This window comes from Staurois parvus, unplaced genomic scaffold (assembly GCF_062004578.1).
Source record: "Staurois parvus isolate SC_StPar_1 unplaced genomic scaffold, SC_StPar_1.0 ptg000390l, whole genome shotgun sequence".
NCBI classification, from domain to species: domain Eukaryota; kingdom Metazoa; phylum Chordata; class Amphibia; order Anura; family Ranidae; genus Staurois; species Staurois parvus.
In genome coordinates, this window is record NW_028318186.1 from 5,664,092 (window position 1) to 5,684,598 (window position 20,507).

General features: G+C 46.9%; 1 protein-coding gene across 1 annotated transcript in view; it reads left to right on the forward strand.

Moving 5' to 3' along the window:
- LOC149455643 (cytochrome P450 2K4-like) overlaps positions 1 to 20,507 on the forward strand; it is a 62,456-nt gene that overhangs the window by 30,067 nt on the left and 11,882 nt on the right. The window contains exons 7-8 of the mRNA XM_089686034.1: positions 11,239 to 11,380; positions 15,393 to 15,577. Of these exons, the coding sequence (XP_089542160.1) occupies positions 11,239 to 11,380; positions 15,393 to 15,577 (327 nt within the window). The remainder of the gene's footprint in view (positions 1 to 11,238; positions 11,381 to 15,392; positions 15,578 to 20,507) is intronic.

Below are 20,507 nucleotides of genomic sequence, written 5' to 3' on the forward strand. Positions count from 1 at the left end.
TGCCCTCCAAAGCAGCTAATCAAGCACAGAGTATTCTTGTTTAGCTGCTTCCCTGGCTATAACAGCCAGAGAATTACCTGAAACCAGAAGTAATGAAATCATTGTCGCTTCCGTGTTTATTTGCCACAGAGGAGATTGGAGAACAGATGTTTCTACTTCTCCTCTGCTCCCCCACCCAACTGCTTACCATGATCCCAGGCTTCCAAGAGGACTGCTCAGGAATCACCACAGGCAACAGTGGGAGGGGGAGCTGCCCTTTACAGCTGCCTGGATTGCTTTTAGAGCTACAGCCATAATCTGCCATGATCTGATGAGGAGAGGAAAAGCAGTCATGTGACCTGCAAAACAAAAGCAAAAATGGTTAACTTCGTTTATTGCTGGTGGTGTTGATTGCTAGTGGTGTGCCCGACCTAAAAAACTGGAGTAAGCATTTTTGTTTGCATAAAGTTTATTTTATATTTTTGGGTTCGACTGACTCACTACCTCTGCTGGACATTTGTTTCAAGTATCAGTTACTCTTTCAGATAAATTAATACTTTCTAAATTGAGTTTTGAAATTTCCATCTGCTAGTTTGTGGTCATGCCCCAGTGATCTTGATCCTAGCTTCATATTGATAACATTTCCCACCTGAAGCTTATTTACACCCAAATGTATATAAGGTTTCAGTCATGCCTCCCCTTTCCTTTCTTTCCTACTCATTAATTTTTTTTCTAAATAAACCCTTTCATTTTACAGTATATTACTTAGCTTTTTTCAGACCCATTGATTACTTGGTCTCCATGCCAGAAAACTGGTGCTACATTGCAAAGGCATAACTAGAACCCTCAGGGCCCCCATGCAAGAAACCATGAAGGGTCCTCCCAGGTCCCCTCCATATTAATTCTGCAACTGCTGAATGCCTGTGGGAGGGAGAGGAGGAGAAGCAGGCTTTCATTGGCTGCAAGGAGGAAGATGGAGGGGATAAGACATGTGCGGTTTGTTTTGTTCTGAATCAAAATTTGGACACAATTTTTGTTATTCAGAGATTCAGATGTATACCAATTTCTAAATTACAATAATAACAAATCTAAATGAATCCAGAATAAGAAAAGAAAATTTCAGCTGAAATAATGAATTATGTGAATTCAAATCGAATTTGAAAACAAACTGGAGATGTAAACATATTGCTGACTATTGCTGATTTCTTTCAAAGACTGCATGTTTTAGAATATAACTAGAGATGAGCGAATCGAAGTAGGCGAAGTGGAATTCGTTTCGAATATTAGGAAAATTTCGCGACGAATCCGAAAATTAGCAGACTTCGGATGCGCGAATCGAAATTTTTCCTAAAATGGCGGCGACATGTGCGGCGACGGAGCGGGGATGTCTGGGAAGGCGCGCAGACAAGGCGCGCTGACCCATAATGCATTCATTCATGACATGTGATCGCATTAGCCAATCAGCAGCCAGCCAGCCAGCACTGTGTAATGGTCGAGCTATAAATGGCGGCCATTTTAGAATTCTCCATTTGCCTCCAGTCATTCAACAGAGGCAGACCTGGCTGTATTGAGGGAGAGAGTTAGGGACACAGAAACGTTACTTAGGGCCACAGAAACGTTACTTAGGGCCACAGAATCGTTACTTAGGGCCACAGAAACGTTACTTAGGGCCACAGAATCGTTACTTAGGGCCACAGAAACGTTACTTAGGGCCACAGAAACGTTACTTAGGGCCACAGAATTGTTACTTAGGGACAGACACAGAATTGTTACTGAGGGACACAGAATTGTTACTGAGGGCCACAGAACCGTTACTTAGGGCCACAGAATTGTTACTTAGGGCCACAGACACGTTACTTAGGGTCACAGAATTGTTACTTAGGGACAGACACAGAATTGTTACTGAGGGACACAGAATTGTTACTGAGGGCCACAGAACTGTTACTTAGGGCCACAGAACCGTTACTTAGGGCCACAGAACCGTTACTTAGGGACACAGAATTGTTACTCAGGGACAGACACATAATTGTTACTGAGGGACACAGAATTGTTACAGAGGGACACAGAACCGTTACTTAGGGCCACAGAAACGTTACTTAGGGCCACAGAATTGTTACTTAGGGACAGGCACAGAATTGTTACTGAGGGACACAGAATTGTTACTGAGGGCCACAGAACCGTTACTTAGGGCCACAGAAACGTTACTTAGGGACACAGAATTGTTACTCAGGGACAGACACAGAATTGTTACTGAGGGACACAGAATTGTTACTGAGGGACACAGAACCGTTACTTAGGGCCACAGAAACGTTACTTAGGGCTACAGAAACGTTACTTAGGGCCACAGAATTGTTACTTAGGGCCACAGAAACGTTTCTTAGGGCCACAGAAACGTTTCTTAGGGCCACAGAATTGTTACTTAGGGACAGACACAGAATTGTTACTGAGGGACACAGAATTGTTACTGAGGGCCACAGAACCGTTACTTAGGGCCACAGAAACGTTACTTAGGGACACAGAATTGTTACTCAGGGACAGACACAGAATTGTTACTGAGGGACACAGAATTGTTACTGAGGGACACAGAACCGTTACTTAGGGCCACAGAAACGTTACTTAGGGCCACAGAAACATTACTTAGGGCTACAGAAACGTTACTTAGGGCCACAGAATCGTTATTTAGGGCCACAGAAACGTTACTTAGGGCCACAGAAACGTTACTGAGGGCCACAGAATTGTTACTTAGGGACAGACACAGAATTGTTACTGAGGGACACAGAATTGTTACTGAGGGCCACAGAACCGTTACTTAGGGCCACAGAAATGTTACTTAGGGCCACAGAAACGTTACTTAGGGCCACAGAAACGTTACTTAGGGCTACAGAAACGTTACTTAGGGCCACAGAATCGTTACTTAGGGCCACAGAAACGTTACTTAGGGCCACAGAATTGTTACTGCGGGACACAGAATTGTTACTGAGGGACACAGAATTGTTACTCAGGGACAGACACAGAATTGTTACTGAGGGACACAGAATTGTTACTCAGGGACACAGAATTGTTACTGAGGGACACAGAATTGTTACTCAGGGACAGACACAGAATTGTTACTCAGGGACAGACACAGAATTGTTACTGAGGGACACAGAATTGTTACTGAGGGACACAGAATTGTTACTCAGGGACACAGAATTGTTACTGAGGGACACAGAATTGTTACTCAGGGACAGACACAGAATTGTTACTCAGGGACAGACACAGAATTGTTACTGAGGGACACAGAATTGTTACTCAGGGACACAGAATTGTTACTGAGGGACACAGAATTGTTACTGAGGGACACAGAATTGTTACTGAGGGACACAGAATTGTTACTGAGGGACACAGAATTGTTACTCAGGGACACAGAATTGTTACTGAGGGACACAGAATTGTTACTGAGGGACACAGAATTGTTACTCAGGGACAGACACAGAATTGTTACTCAGGGACAGACACAGAATTGTTACTCAGGGACAGTGTCAGGGCTCCCAGGTGTGACCAGAGGTGTGTGGCTGACGCAGGGAAACGCAGACCTCAGATATGTTATAAACAATATAATTTATTAACACTAACAATACAAACATAAACGCAGTGCAATACTAAAACATAATACAGTGCAACCAAACCAAACCAAACCAACCACCCACAGATAACAGTACATACAAGCAAGCGTCGTCAGGCAGGCCGGGTCAATATCAATAGGGCAGGTAGGTACAGGGGGAGCAAGCGGAGATTGGTCGGGGTCACAGGCCAGGTTCAGCAGGTAGCAAGCAGCGTAGTACAGAGGGTCAGGCAGAGGGATGGTCAGGGTCACAAGCCAGGGATCAGAACAGGTAGCAAGCAGCGTGGTACAGAGGGTCAGACAGAGGGATGGTCAGGAGCGAGCCGGGATCAGAGCAGGAGAAGTCAGCAGTGGTTCAGAAACAGGATGCAGGACAGAAACAGGATACAGGGCCCAGGACAAACACAACACCAAGGCAGAGTCTGCAAGTCTGGCCATCCCTTAAATACACCAGTATCATCAGTTCCAGGTGTTAGCTGGCTGAAAGGTTGAGTCTCTGATTGCTGGGAGCACCCGCTGGCCAGCCCTGGTACTGCAGATCAAAAGGCAGGTGAGTCCCACCATTGCTGGCCAGTCCATTCCTGACAGTACCCCCCCCCTCAAGGAGCGGCCTCAGGACACTCCAAACAGTCCTAGCTGGGCAAAATGTTCCACCGCCCGGGTCTGGTAACTGGCGGGATATCAAAGACTGGCACACCGGGCAGGACTCCGGGCAGTGGCAAACCGGGCTGGACTCCGGGCAGGGGCACACCGGGCTGGACTCCGGGCAGGGGCACACCGGGCTGGACTCCGGGCAGGGGCACATCGGGCTGGACTCCGGGCAGAGGCACATCGGGCTGGACTCTGGGCAGAGGCACACCGGGCAGATGCACACCGGGCAGAGGCACATCGGGCTAAACTCCGGGCAGAGGCACATCGGGCTGGACTCCGGGCAGAGGCACATCGGGCTGGACTCCGGGCAGAGGCACATCGGGCTGGACTCCGGGCAGAGGCACATCGGGCAGGACTCCGGGCAGAGGCACATCGGATTACCAGGCGAAGCAGCAGGCAGCGGGCCACCAGGGTGGTTTTTCCACTCAGCGGACAGGAGTGGAGGAGCAGGAGCATCTGGTAGAGGAGGAGGAGGAATAGACAGAGGACCCAGACGCACCGTGGCAGTATGCTGTGGAGATGGAGGCAGGGAGTCCCTCGCATTCCTTGGCACAAATGGCCCATAGCATGCTCGCTTGCTTGCGCAGCGACAGCCGAATAATAACCATCAGACAGAGGGATGACTTTTGGCTGTCCACCTTGTTGGACCCTCGCTACCGTTCAAAAATGGTGGCCTTTTTCACACCTGCTGAGAGGGAGGCCAAAATAACGTACTATAAAAACCACCTATGTAGTCAGTTGGTCTCTGCCTTTGTGCGCCAACGTCCATCCTCAGACACTGTGGGCCCTGTGCGCTCGCGTTCCGCTGCCATGGCAGCAGGGGAGGGGTGGGGTGGTAGGAGCAGTGGCAGCTCCACCAGCAGCGGCTGCCTCAGTCTGCAGTCAATGATGAGTAGCTTTCTTCACCAGCGCAGTGAGGAAACTACTAACCAGCCGCAGCAGCAGCAGCATCAGGTGGACCTGGAGCAGGACCTCAAACAACAGGCTTGGGCCTACTTGGACAGCACCCTGCCAACCAAGGTAGACAATCCCCTTGACTACTGGGCAACGAAACTTGACCTTTGGCCCCAACTAGCTGAATTTGCCCTTGAAAGGCTGTCATGCCCGGCCAGTAGCGTGGCATCGGAGCGCGTGTTTAGTGCGGCAGGAGGTATTGTAACTCCGCGGAGGACACGACTGTCCACCCAAAGTGTGGAGAGACTCACGTTTGTGAAAATGAATCAGGCGTGGATTAGTCTGGATTTCAAACCACCAGTTCCTGACACAAATGACTAAATCCGCCATGAATCATGCCCCAAACATGTGCCACTTTCAGGTCTCCTCACACTGCTGGTGTGTTCCATTTTTTGTCATAGGGTGCTGGCAGATTACGAGCCTCCCATAGCTGCTGCCAGGCCCGTAATCTGCCATGGGCCCCTGTACCGCCTCTTCATGCTGCTGCCAGGTCCAGAGTGTCTCATGGGTCCCTGTACGGCCTCCCATTGCTGCTGTCTCCATCGCCACACTCTGCCATGTGCCACTTTCAGGTCTCCTCACACACTGCTGGTGTGTTCCATTTTTTGTCATAGGGTGCTGGCAGATTACAGGCCTCCCATAGCTGCTGCCAGGCCCCTAATCTGCCATGGGCCCCTGTACCGCCTCCTCATGCTGCTGCCAGGTCCACAGTCTCTCATGGGTCCCTGTACGGCCTCCCATTGCTGCTGTCTCCATCGCCACACTCTGCCATGTGCCACTTTCAGGTCTCCTCACACACTGCTGGTGTGTTCCATTTTTTGTCATAGGGTGCTGGCAGATTACGGGCCTCCCATAGCTGCTGCCAGGCCCCTAATCTGCCATGGGCCCCTGTACCGCCTCCTCATGCTGCTGCCAGGTCCAGAGTCTCTCATGGGTCCCTGTACGGCCTCCCATTGCTGCTGTCTCCATCGCCACACTCTGCCATGTGCCACTTTCAGGTCTCCTCACACACTGCTGGTGTGTTCCATTTTTTGTCATAGGGTGCTGGCAGATTACAGGCCTCCCATAGCTGCTGCCAGGCCCCTAATCTGCCATGGGCCCCTGTACCGCCTCCTCATGCTGCTGCCAGGTCCAGAGTCTCTCATGGGTCCCTGTACGGCCTCCCATTGCTGCTGTCTCCATCGCCACACTCTGCCATGTGCCACTTTCAGGTCTCCTCACACACTGCTGGTGTGTTCCATTTTTTGTCATAGGGTGCTGGCAGATTACGGGCCTCCCATAGCTGCTGCCAAGCTCCTAATCTGCCATGGGCCCCTGTACCGCCTCCTCATGCTGCTGCCAGGTCCAGAGTCTCTCATGGGTCCCTGTACGGCCTCCCATTGCTGCTGTCTCCATCGCCACACTCTGCCATGTGCCACTTTCAGGTCTCCTCACACACTGCTGGTGTGTTCCATTTTTTGTCATAGGGTGCTGGCAGATTACGGGCCTCCCATTGGTGCTGCCAGGCCCGTAATCTGCCATGGGCCCCTGTACCGCCTCTTCATGCTGCTGCCAGGTCCACAGTGTCTCATGGGTCCCTGTACGGCCTCCCATTGCTGCTGTCTCCATCGCCACACTCTGCCATGTGCCACTTTCAGGTCTCCTCACACTGCTGGTGTGTTCCATTTTTTGTCATAGGGTGCTGGCAGATTACGGGCCTCCCATAGCTGCTGCCAGGCCCTTAATCTGCCATGGGCCCCAGTACCGCCTCCTCATGCTGCTGCCAGGTCCAGAGTCTCTCATGGGTCCCTGTACGGCCTCCCATTGCTGCTGTCTCCATCGCCACACTCTGCCATGTGCCACTTTCAGGTCTCCTCACACACTGCTGGTGTGTTCCATTTTTTGTCATAGGGTGCTGGCAGATTACGGGCCTCCCATAGCTGCTGCCAGGCCCCTAATCTGCCATGGGCCCCTGTACCGCCTCCTCATGCTGCTGCCAGGTCCACAGTGTCTCATGGGTCCCTGTACCGCCTCCCATTGCTGCTGTCTCCATCGCCACACTCTGCCATGTGCCACTTTCAGGTCTCCTCACACTGCTGGTGTGTTCCATTTTTTGTCATAGGGTGCTGGCAGATTACGGGCCTCCCATTGCTGCTGCCAGGCCCCTAATCTGCCATGGGCCCCTGTACCGCCTCCTCATGCTGCTGCCAGGTCCAGAGTGTGTCATGGGTCCCTGTACGGCCTCCCATTGCTGCTGCCAGGAGGCAGCAGGGTCGCAGCAGTGTCAGTGGAGGCAAACGGCCACGGAGTAGAGCACCAGCTCCACTGCAGCCTACCACCACGGCCAGTAGTGGTGCCGGTGTGCACGGAGGAAGTAGCAGTCAGCCAGTGAGGAGTAGCGGGGGCAAAGTTTCCTACTCGGCGGTGTGGCAATTTTTCGTCAAGCCGCCCGAGGAAGTAAACGTAGCCGTATGTCGACTATGTGGCCAGAAAGTCAAGCGTGGCAAGGGGGCCCATGTTGGCACTACAGCGTTGCGTCAGCATATGCAGCGTCGCCATTCGGTGGCCTGGGAAAACCGTGATAAAGATACGGCGGTTCTGCCTGCCCCAGCCCAGGGTTCCATTTTGTCATAGGGTGCTGGCAGATTACGGGCCTCCCATTGCTGCTGCCAGGCCTTAATCTGCCATGGGCCCCTGTACCGCCTCCTCATGCTGCTGCCAGGTCCACAGTGTCTCATGGGTCCCTGTACCGCCTCCCATTGCTGCTGTCTCCATCGCCACACTCTGCCATGTGCCACTTTCAGGTCTCCTCACACTGCTGGTGTGTTCCATTTTTTGTCATAGGGTGCTGGCAGATTACGGGCCTCCCATTGCTGCTGCCAGGCCCCTAATCTGCCATGGGCCCCTGTACCGCCTCCTCATGCTGCTGCCAGGTCCAGAGTGTGTCATGGGTCCCTGTACGGCCTCCCATTGCTGCTGCCAGGAGGCAGCAGGGTCGCAGCAGTGTCAGTGGAGGCAAACGGCCACGGAGTAGAGCACCAGCTCCACTGCAGCCTACCACCACGGCCAGTAGTGGTGCCGGTGTGCACGGAGGAAGTAGCAGTCAGCCAGTGAGGAGTAGCGGGGGCAAAGTTTCCTACTCGGCGGTGTGGCAATTTTTCGTCAAGCCGCCCGAGGAAGTAAACGTAGCCGTATGTCGACTATGTGGCCAGAAAGTCAAGCGTGGCAAGGGGGCCCATGTTGGCACTACAGCGTTGCGTCAGCATATGCAGCGTCGCCATTCGGTGGCCTGGGAAAACCGTGATAAAGATACGGCGGTTCTGCCTGCCCCAGCCCAGGGTTCCATTTTGTCATAGGGTGCTGGCAGATTACGGGCCTCCCATTGCTGCTGCCAGGCCTTAATCTGCCATGGGCCCCTGTACCGCCTCCTCATGCTGCTGCCAGGTCCACAGTGTCTCATGGGTCCCTGTACCGCCTCCCATTGCTGCTGTCTCCATCGCCACACTCTGCCATGTGCCACTTTCAGGTCTCCTCACACTGCTGGTGTGTTCCATTTTTTGTCATAGGGTGCTGGCAGATTACGGGCCTCCCATTGCTGCTGCCAGGCCCGTAATCTGCCATGGGCCCCAGTACCGCCTCCTCATGCTGCTGCCAGGTCCACAGTCTCTCATGGGTCCCTGTACGGCCTCCCATTGCTGCTGTCTCCATCGCCACACTCTGCCATGTGCCACTTTCAGGTCTCCTCACACTGCTGGTGTGTTCCATTTTTTGTCATAGGGTGCTGGCAGATTACGGGCCTCCCATAGCTGCTGCCAGGCCCCTAATCTGCCATGGGCCCCTGTACCGCCTCCTCATGCTGCTGCCAGGTCCAGAGTCTCTCATGGGTCCCTGTACGGCCTCCCATTGCTGCTGTCTCCATCGCCACACTCTGCCATGTGCCACTTTCAGGTCTCCTCACACACTGCTGGTGTGTTCCATTTTTTGTCATAGGGTGCTGGCAGATTACGGGCCTCCCATAGCTGCTGCCAGGCCCGTAATCTGCCATGGGCCCCTGTACCGCCTCCTCATGCTGCTGCCAGGTCCAGAATCTCTCATGGGTCCCTGTACGGCCTCCCATTGCTGCTGTCTCCATCGCCACACTCGGCCATGTGCCACTTTCAGGTCTCCTCACACACTGCTGGTGTGTTCCATTTTTTGTCATAGGGTGCTGGCAGATTACTGGCCTCCCATTGCTGCTGCCAGGCCCATAATCTGCCATGGGCCCCCGTACCGACTCCTCATGCTGCTGCCAGGCCCGTAATCTGTCATGGGCCCCTGTTGTTGCATGTTGGCATATTCCGCTCGTTCAGATGCTCCTTCTCCTGCTACTCCTCTTCACGGATTCCGTCAGCAGTCTTTCTTGGAATCCGTTTCCAAGAGACAACAGTTTGCGAGCACGCACCCGACGGTGCAGAAGCTGAACGTCCTCCTGTCCAAGTTGCTGCTGCCAGGCTCGTAATCTGTCATGCGCCCCTGTACCGCCTCCTCATGCTGCTGCCAGGTCCATAGTGTGTCATGGGCCCCCGTACCAACTCCTCATGCTGCTGCCAGGCCCGTAATCTGTCATGGGCCCCTGTACCGCCTCCTCATGCTGCTGCCAGGTCCAGAGTGTGTCATGGGTCCCTGTACGGCCTCCCATTGCTGCTGCCAGGCCCGTAATCTGCCATGGGCCCCCGTACCAACTCCTCATGCTGCTGCCAGGCCCGTAATCTGTCATGGGCCCCTGTACCGCCTCCTCATGCTGCTGCCAGGTCCAGAGTGCGTCATGGGTCCCTGTACGGCCTCCCATTGCTGCTGTCTCCATCGCCACACTCTGCCATGTGCCACTTTCAGGTCTCCTCACACTGCTGGTGGGTTCCATTTTTGTCATAGGGTGCTGTATGGCCTCCCATTGCTGCTGCTGCCTCCACCGCCACACTGTGGCTCCACACTCTGGTTTTGGCCCCGTGACTGCCCAAATGAGTGAAGTGTGCGGTGATTCTAAGATCGACGGCACTCATCTGCATGTCATACTGACTGACAGTATTATTTCTCTTCCCTAGCAGACTCCAAGGGCATTTAAATTAAAGGTACAGTGTTCTGCACTAATATAAAGGCTCTCTGAAGCCTAGAAACACCCTTTTATAAGTTAAATTCGCAGCGAATATATTCGACTCGAATCAAAAATTTTTCACGGATTCGCCGAATCAGTCGAATCGAATTTTTGAATAATTCGCTCATCTCTAAATATAACCATCTTCCGAAATTTTAATTTAGAAAGTAAAAGAATAGAATAAAACAGAATAGAATATAATAGCATGTATTAGAAAATAATAGAAAGGAACAGAATAGAAAAGAATAGAATAGAATGAAAATTAGAACAGAATAGAATAAAATACAGTAAAACAGAGTAGAATAGAATAGAAAATAAAATAATAGAAGAGAAAATAAATGAATAGAATATAAAATAATAGAATAGAAAAGTACAGACTGGAATAGAAAAGAATACAATAGAATAAATATAGCCATCTTCTGAAATTTGAATTTTGAAATTCTAAGGCTTCATGTATACAGCCTACCCTGACCACTACCTTCAGCAGTTGCCATGGTTTTGCCGCGTTTTGTGGTTTCCAGTGGTCGGCGGTCACTGTAGGCTCATGTACATGGAGCCTTATGGAATAGAACCAGTAATTCTGCACAATGAATTTGGATCAATTCAATATTTTTTATTTGAATTGGGTTTGAATACTTTGAATCCAAAAAAAAAGAAATGTCCAGTTGAAAACAAATAAATGAAACGAAAATAATTCTGAATGCAACAAACAAAATTAGTAACTTAACAAATTGATCCGAAACAAAACACGTTTTTTTGTTCTGCATATTTCTAGAGGGGTCTGGTTTCTCTACATTCCACCTCTCCTATTCAGGTGTATAAGGGGGCCATATGGGTCCCCTGGAGCATGGGGCTGGGTTGCAATTGCAGCCCATGTAGTTACGCCCCTTTTACATTACATCTACAGTAAATATCCCAATATCTTCTATCTCTGTTCTAGGGGAAGCCAGAATCTACTCTATATTTCCATGATGACAATTTAACAGGCCTGGTAGCCAACTTGTTTGCAGCTGGAATGGAGACAACATCCACAACTCTGCGATGGGGTCTTTTGCTAATGATGAAATATCCTAATATACAAAGTAAGACAAGCCGTTATTGTGACCTCTGACCTTAGAATGATCATATGCGATGGCACGTCACTCTGGGATTTATCAGCACTTACTGAACTTTGGGAAGTGTTAGCAAACTACAGTACAGCACTGCCTTCTTAAAGCCTACCTCCATGTCTATTGTCCCATTAAATACTGTAGTTAATTTGGGCAAAATTGGCCAAGTTCTGTCCCGGTGCCAGAACACATAGCAGCGCTCTGCCTTACTCTACTTATTGCGGGAGTGGAATAGGAAGTCCCTTCCCTTGGCAGGAACACAGTGTTGTATACTGTATGTAGCTGAGGCTACAAACTATTAATACAACATGCCCAGCAAGTGAATCCATTAGGTCAGTAAATAATGTATTTGGGCCAGCTTGGAAGGATGAGGTTCCTGTGTTGGAAGTGCACTCACTGTGCACTCCCAGCACATATACTGTACATAGACAGTATATAAGTCACATGATTGGGAGCTGGCAGGACCAGTTCCCAATCATGTGACCACTCAAGTAGTGATCCCCACCCCTGGACAAAAATATTCTGTTAAAGTGACACCGGGAAGGGATACATGTCTATTTTTTGTCCCTTGACATACATTGTGTTCCTTCTATTTAGTGTATTGTGTCATGTATTTAAGCCTCAAGAAGACTGTGGTCTGGAAATACTTTTTTTTTACTTTTTAAACATATGCAGGAATTTCCATCATATTAAGGAACAGTTTGAGTTAGTCTGGATGTAAATGTCCTCTAAGAGGCTACCTATTTTTTTTTATTATTAATGAAAATGAGCTGTCACATCACTATAGTGATTTATTTCTCTCTGATAGCACCTTTGGGTAGTGCAGGTGATAGCCTAAAATTCCATAAGAAAAGATTAAAGAGACTCTGTCAGACCACTAATTGTAACAACAAACTTTTCATAAGCTTACATGTACATTTGAAGTTTTTTATGCATATTATTTACCTGTAAGGCCCAGTTCACACTAGTGCGGGCCGCATGGCCCGCTTTTTTGTGGGAACATCAGTGTTCTCACTTGAATAGGCTGCTGTGCCCACGTTTCATGCAAGGAAAAGGTGCATGCCTTTTGAAAAACGCATCCACAGAGATGAATGGCACCCACGTGTGTCTCGCAATAAAAACTTGATGCAGCTGCAGGTGGTTGTGGGAACTGCACCAATTCCTGCAATCAGGGCCAGTGCTTCCACTAGGCAAACTAGGCAGCCGCCTAGGGCGCACTGCCACCTAGGGGCACCTGGGTGCATCACAGGCCGGCACTCTCTCTGTGCGGAACACCGCCACATCATGAATGATCCATCAGCTGAGGGGAGGGGAGGCAGAAGGGAGAAAGAAAGGACAGAGGAAGATGCTGGGTGTCTGGGGTCAGTGTAGCAGCTGAGCTGCCGATCCTTCCAGCATTCCTCTCAGACTCAGTCTTACTGCAAGCTGACTGGTGTGGAGTTTCAGCCCTTCTCTTCCCATTCATCAGCACAGGCTGTGCTGCGCCTGCGGAGGAAGGTAATGTCTGACTCTGATGGCTCGTGTTTGTATGAGTGTGACCCGGCTGGCCAGATATCCATCACCTGTGCAATGTGTCAGTAAGTAATGACATCATAGCCTGCTCTTCTACTGCCTGCTGGGTCTGCTGATCTGTGTCAATGTTGGTGGTGGTGTGTTGTGTCAGATCTGTCGCTGTGCGGGATCGCTCAGTTTAGCTGCCTGTTGTCACAGCCTTTTATCTCCCCCCATTGCCTGGGGAATTCCAGCCTGGGATCTGTCAGAATGTGGATCCATCATCCTCCACTCACTGCAACTGTCACCCTGCCACTGCCAGCCACAGATGCAGTCCATCCATGACACTGACTTTGTCTTTAATATTGGTGTTGGTTTCATGTTTTGTTGATTTAATATTTTCTACAGTTTTCTACATGGGAGGTGCAAGCAGCTGGTCTTTTCTAGGGTGCAAAATAGTCTAGCATCAGCTCTGTCCACATTTGCAACCAGCCCGCAGCATGTAGGCTAGTGTGAAGCAGGGCTAAAAGCCTTCATTGTGTAGACATCCAAAAATTGCAGACAGAGCTGCTGGATTTTCTTAAAGATTGACAGATCAATGTAAGTATGTATGTGCCATAGCTGTAGGATCTCCGTGGAAGCTAAAAATCACTGTAGTAGTCACAGCTGCTCTGCTACATTATAAACACAGAAGGTTGCTCGCATGATATGGACACAATTCAAAGAACACTTTGGAGTTGATGTACTAAACTTGGAGAGTACAAGACCTGGTGCATACCAATCAGCTGCTAGGTTTTTTTTGTTGCCTATTTGAATAAGCTGAAGTTAGAAGCTGATTGGCTACCATGCACAGCTGCACCAGATTGTGCACTCTACAGTTTTAGTAAATCAAACCTATTGCATTCTCTTAGTGAATGCAAAGCATTCTCTGATAGGATGAGATGGAGAGGTGGGAAGTGACATCACAATCTGCACATCTTCCATTCAGAGAACATTCCAACTTTCATGGACATGTCATCACACAGGTATGACACATATATGCATAAATTGATCCAAGTTGGACCTATGTAACTACGTAAAAATTGCCATACCCAATCTTCAGCGTTAATTAAAGGAGTTGAGAATCTTCACACAGTAAATTATGCAAATATTACCTTTAATTGTCCAATCATGTGAAAAGCAGATTGATGGAATACCCAATAATATGTAGGTAAAATAAGTCTATATAAGTTATATCAAAATAATTCTCAGTTTCTTTGGAAAACCAGCCTGCACATTTTCACCTAACCATGGTGTGCAATAGTGATGGGCCGAACAACCCCTTGTTCGGTTCGTGATCAAACATTCGAACCTAACGAAAGTTCGACTGCAAACTTTGAGCTTAATGTAAGTCTATGGGACACAAACTTGTAAATTCAAAATTGCCCATTTGAAGGCTTATATGCAAGTTATTGGACATAAAGGGGGTATTGGTACTGCCCTGAGGGACATGAATCAGTGAAAAACATTTTTCAAGAAGTACCATTTTTAAAGTGGCAGTCATTTTGCTTAAAGTAAAAAAAAATTTAATTAATTTAAATATTATGCCTGGGGGTCCCCTTAAACTTCCTGCAAAGTCGCATAGCTGTACAATGTATAGTCCTGCTGCAGCAGGACTGACATTAAACAAAAAAAATTACATTAAGAAAAAAAAAAACAGCATGGGGTCCCCCCTAATCAATACCAGACCCTTTAGGTCTGGTAGGAAGGATAGGAAGGAACCCACAGTAAAAAAAAAAATTTAAAGTGTGTGGGATCCCCCTAAAAGCCATACCAGGCCCTTTAGGGGCAGGGGCTGCAGGGGCTTCCCCCACAACATCTTGTCCCCAACCCAAGGGCCTTTTCCCCACAACCCTGAGCTGTGGTTTTGGGGGTCTGTGGCAGGTGATTTATTGGAATCTGGAAGCCCTCTTTAACAAGGGGGAAACCAGATCCCGCCCCCCCATGTGAATGAGTATGGGGTATAAAGTACCTCTACCCATTCACCAAAAAAGTATAAAATGTTAAAAAAAAAAACTGTTTTTAACATGTCCTTTATTTAAAAAAAAAAAGCTCAAAAGATGGTTCCATCATAATTCATCATTAATCACAGGGTCCAGTGTTGTCACGATGATGCCGACTTGCCAGAAAAAACAAAAAAACGCAGAGCACCTGTTGCTATCTGACATTTGCGGGTCAGATGTAAATAATTTGGCAGAGCTAGCAGTGATATCAAAGCTAGCTCTGCCCAATTGTGCTGTGATTGGCCAAAGCATTGTACCTCGCCTGTGGTCAGGTGCATTGCTTTGGCCAATCACAATCCACCGTCAGAGTGCAGTGCATTGTGGGGGATGTCCTTACCATTCATGTGTTCTTACGTGTTCCCATACCATTTGTGGGAGCATACTTTGTGGAACTATACTCGTTCAGGATATACATTTTGTAGAAATTCATTCTGATATTTGCTTGCCAACAGAGAAAGTACAAGACGAAATTGAAAAAGTCATTGGCACAGCTCAGCTTAGATTAGAGCACAGGAAACAAATGACGTACACTGATGCCGTCGTTCATGAGATCCTGCGGTTTGGTGATATTGCACCGGGAAGTGTTCCACATGCAACGTCACAACATGTTACATTCAGAGGATATTTTATTCCAAAGGTGAGTGACTAAAGTTAACATTAGACATATGCATTTCATTTTGTAATGAATCGATTTTTATCTGAAAAGTTGATGTTTGGAGATTCAGATGTCTATGCATCCCCGACTGTACATAGCAACGAATCTAAAAAAATCTGAAAAACGTTGTAATGAAAGTAACGAATGCATTTGTTTCATCCAGATAACATCACAGGATGCGAAAGTAGTTTGGGCCCATGGGGAAATTGATTACATTTTCAAATTAATTTGATCATTTAGATTCGAGTAAGTTGTCACAGTCAGTCAATTCAGTTCCACAGTCTAATTCAATTGTTAGGTTTGGAAAATATTGAATCCTTTTGAATAGTTTCGATATATATGAATAACAATTCCACCCGGAATATCGAAACTGTTAACTAATATAGTATATGTCAATCTTAAAGAAAACTGCAACATTTTTCGAATCCACTTGGACCAACGAATATATAAAAAAAAATGCCGAAAATGAATTAGTTCAACATAACGAATATGAGGAAACAACATTCTTCAATTAATAAATGCATCAGAAACTAAAGAAAAAAATTGGGTGTGCATGTCTAGTTAAAGTATACAGTCAGGTCCATAAATATTGGGACATCGACACAATTCTAACATTTTTGGCTCTATACACCACCACAATGGATTTGAAATGAAACAAACAAGATGTGTTTTAATTACAGACTGTCAGCTTTAATTTGAGGATATTTACATCTAAATCAGGTGAATGGTGTAGGAATTACAACAGTTTGCATATGTGCCTCCCACTTGTTAAGGGACCAAAAGTAATGGGACAGAATAATAATCATAAATCAAACTTTCACTTTTTAATACTTGGTTTCATATCCTTTGCAGTCAATTACAGCCTGAAGTGTGGAATGCATAGACATCACCAGACGCTGGGTTTCATCCCTGGTGATGCTCTGCCAGGCCTCTACTGCAACTGTCTTCAGTTCCTGCTTGTTCTTGGGGCATTTTCCCTTCAGTTTTGTCTTCAGCAAGTGAAATGCATGCTCAATTGGATTCAGGTCAGGTGATTGACTTGGCCATTGCATAACATTCCACTTCTTTCCCTTAAAAAACTCTTTGGTTGCTTTTGCAGTATGCTTTGGGTCATTGTCCATCTGCACTGTGAAGCGGCATCCAATGAGTTGTGAAGCATTTGGCTGAATATGAGCAGATAATATTGCCCGAAACACTTCAGAATTCATCCTGCTGCTTTTGTCAGCAGTCACATCATCAATAAATACAAGAGAACCAGTTCCATTGGCAGCCATACATGCCAATGCCATGACACTACCACCACCATGCTTCACTGATGAGGTTGTATGCTTAGGATCATGAGCAGTTCCTTTCCTTCTCCATACTCTTCTCTTCCCATCACTCTGGTACAAGTTGATCTTGGTCTCATCTGTCCATAGGATGTTGTTCCAGAACTGTGAAGGCTTTTTTAGATGTTGTTTGGCAAGCTCTAATCTGTCCTTCCTGTTTTTGAGGCTCACCAATGGTTTCCATCTTGTGGTGAACCCTCTGTATTCACTCTGGTGAAGTCTTCTCTTGATTGTTGACTTTGACACACATACACCTACCTCCTGGAGAGTGTTCTTGATCTGGCCAACTGTTGTGAAGGGTGTTTTCTTCACCAGGGAAAGAATTCTTCGCTCATCCACCACAATTGTTTTCCATGGTCTTCCAGGTCTTTTGGTGTTGCTGAGCTCACCGGTGCGTTCCTTCTTTTTAAGAATGTTCCAAACAGTTGTTTTGGCCACGCCTAATGTTTTTGCAATCTCTCTGATGGGTTTGTTTTGTTTTTTCAGCCTAATGATGGCTTGCTTCACTGATAGTGACAGCTCTTTGGATCTCATCTTGAGGGTTGACAGCAACAGATTCCAAATGCAAATAGCACACTTGAAATGAACTCTGGACCTTTTATCTGCTCATTGTAATTGGGATAATGAGGGAACAACACACACCTGGCCATGGTACAGCTGAGAAGCCAAATTGTCCCATTACTTTTGGTCCCTTAACAAGTGGGAGGCACATATGCAAACTGTTGTAATTCCTACACCGTTCACCTGATTTGGATGTAAATACCCTTAAATTACAGCTGACAGTCTGCAGTTAAAGCACATCTTGTTTGTTTCATTTCAAATCCATTGTGGTGGTGTATAGAGCCAAAAATGTTAGAATTATGTTGATGTCCCAATATTTATGGACCTGACTGTAGGTAAATCCAATTAAAGCATAATATGGTAATATCATTTCAAAAGCTGGTTTTAATCTCTTGAAATCTGCAGCTTTCATTAAAATATTCTCTGGTGATACTCCCTTTCTGTTATTGACTGACAGCTGTCTCCCAATGCTGCTCCTGCATTGTCACATGGACCCATGGTGGAGACTACAAGCAGCTATGCTGACCATTGAGCAGGCATGGTCCACTATTGTCGCTATTAGGAAGCCAATGTAGAGCAATGAGGAGTAGTCGCTGCAGAATGGAGTATATATAGACAGGGATTGGCTAAAAAAAAAGGCTGGAGAAGATAATCAGCAGTGCGATTAACCGCTTCCTGACCGCCCTATAGCGGAACTACTGCTACAGGGTATCAGGGCTGTGCAAAATCACGTGTATATATATTGGTGACTACAGCTGAGATTCCCCGCTAGCACCCAGCGATCGCCGGGGAACACTGATGGGGGAGAGGTCTGTATGTAAAGAATACAGATCTTTCTCCTGTCAGCACCAGCACTCTGCTTTGTATTACTCTGCATAGCAGAGCAGTACAAAACAACATGCCTTACTAGTAAAACACACCCAGTACAGTTAACCCTTTGATCGCCCTAGATGTTAACCCCTTCCTGCCCAGTGTCATTAGTAAAGTGTCAGTGCTTTTTATTAGCACTGATCACTGTATTGGTGTCACTGGGGATGTCAGGGTCAATTAGCCAGTTCCCCCCCAGTGTCAGAATGCCCATCTCATTCCTGTTATAAGTCGCTAATCGCCGCCATTACTAGTATAAAAAAAATCCCATTATATATACCACCATTTGCAGACGCTATAACTTTCACGTAAACCAATTAATTTACACGTATTGAGAATTTTGTTTAGCAAAGACATGTAGCAGAATACATTTTGGCCTACATTTATGATGAAATTTGATTTTTAACATTTTTTTACTGGATATGTTTTATAGCAAAATGTCAAGAATAATGTTTTTTTTTTCAAAATTGTTTCTTTGTCGTTTTTCTTTATAGCACAAAAAATAAAACATGCAAAGGTGACCAAATACCACTGAAAGAAAGCTCTATTTGTGGGGAAAAAAAGGAAATCATTTTCACTTGGGTTCAGCTTTGCATGACCACGCAATTGTCAGTTAAAAAAACACAGTGCCTATCACAAACAATGGCCTGGTCAGGGAGGGGGGTAAATCCTTTGCAGGGCAAGTGAATGTGAATAAAAAGGTGAAAACTGTATTGTGTAAAAGTAAAATCATCCCTTGTGTTGATGTTTTAAAATAAACGTAGGCTTTAACGTGGTTGTCAGAGCTAAATGTTTTTTTACTTTAATGCATTCTCTGCATCAAGGTAAAAACCTGCCATGATGATTTGCTCTCTTTCTCCTTGCTGAACATGGACATGTCAATCAAATCCAATGAGGAGGGAGTAGGGCTGTGTGTCTATTGACTTGCACAGTCTGGCTCAGGAGCGAGCCTGCACATCTGCCCCTATATCAAGTGCTTTCTATGGGGACAGACACTGTAGAGCAGGAGCAGACAGCACTGACGGGGACCCAAGAGGAGGTTCTGGGCTGCTCTGTGGAAAACTGTTGCACAGAGCAGATAAGTATGACATGGTTGGTTATTTTAATTTAACCACTTGAGCTCCAGAGGATTTACCCCCCTTAATGACCAGGCCTCTTTTTGCTACTCGGCGCTGCACTAATTCAACTGATAATTGCGCGGTCATGCAATGCTGCAGCCAAACGAAATTTACGTCCTTTTTTTCACACAAATAGAGCTTTCTTTCGGTGTAATTTGATCACCTGTGCCCTTTTTATTTTTCACGCTATAAACAAAAAAAGGCCAAAAATTTTGAAGAAAAACAATATTTTTTACTTTCAGCTATAAAAAATATATAGTAAACTCAAAGTTGGTTATAAATTTAGGCCAAAATGTTAACGGACAATTGTGCGGTCATGTAATAAGGTACATAAATGAAATTTACATCCTTTTTTTTCCCTCAAATTGAGCTTTCTTTTGGTGGTATTTGATCGCCTGTGCGGTTTTTATTTTTTGCGCTATAAAAAAAAAGGCTGACAATTTTGAGGAAAAAAAAAACAATATTTTGGACTTTTTGCTATAAAACATGTCCAATAAAAAAAAAATGCAAAAATCAAATTTAGTCATAAATTTCTGCCAAAATGCATTCTGCGACATGTCTTTGCTAAAAAAAAAAACCCAATACGTGTAAATTAATTGGTTTACGTGAAAGTTATAGTGTTTACAAATGGTGGGAAAGATACTGGGATTTTTAGGGGTTTTTTTCATACTAATAATGGCGGCGATCAGCGAATTATGGCGGCGATCAGGGACTTATGGCAGCGACCAGCGACTTATGGCAGGACTGCGGGGCTGCGGTGGACATTCTGGCATTGGGGGGTACTGACTTGGGGTCACTGACATCCCCAAAAACACTAATACAGTGATCAGTGCAAAAACACTGACACTGTACTAATGGCAATGGGGAGGAAGGGGTTAACTTTATTTTGCAGGGAAGGGTTATAGGAGTGAGGGGGGTGTTTTACTAGGGGGCGGGGGTGTGTGCTGGGCGGGACAAGGCTGATCGAGAAAGAGAAACTGTTCTTTCTCGATCAGCTCATCCTCGAGCTGACAGGGAAGTGACAGACATCACAGCTAC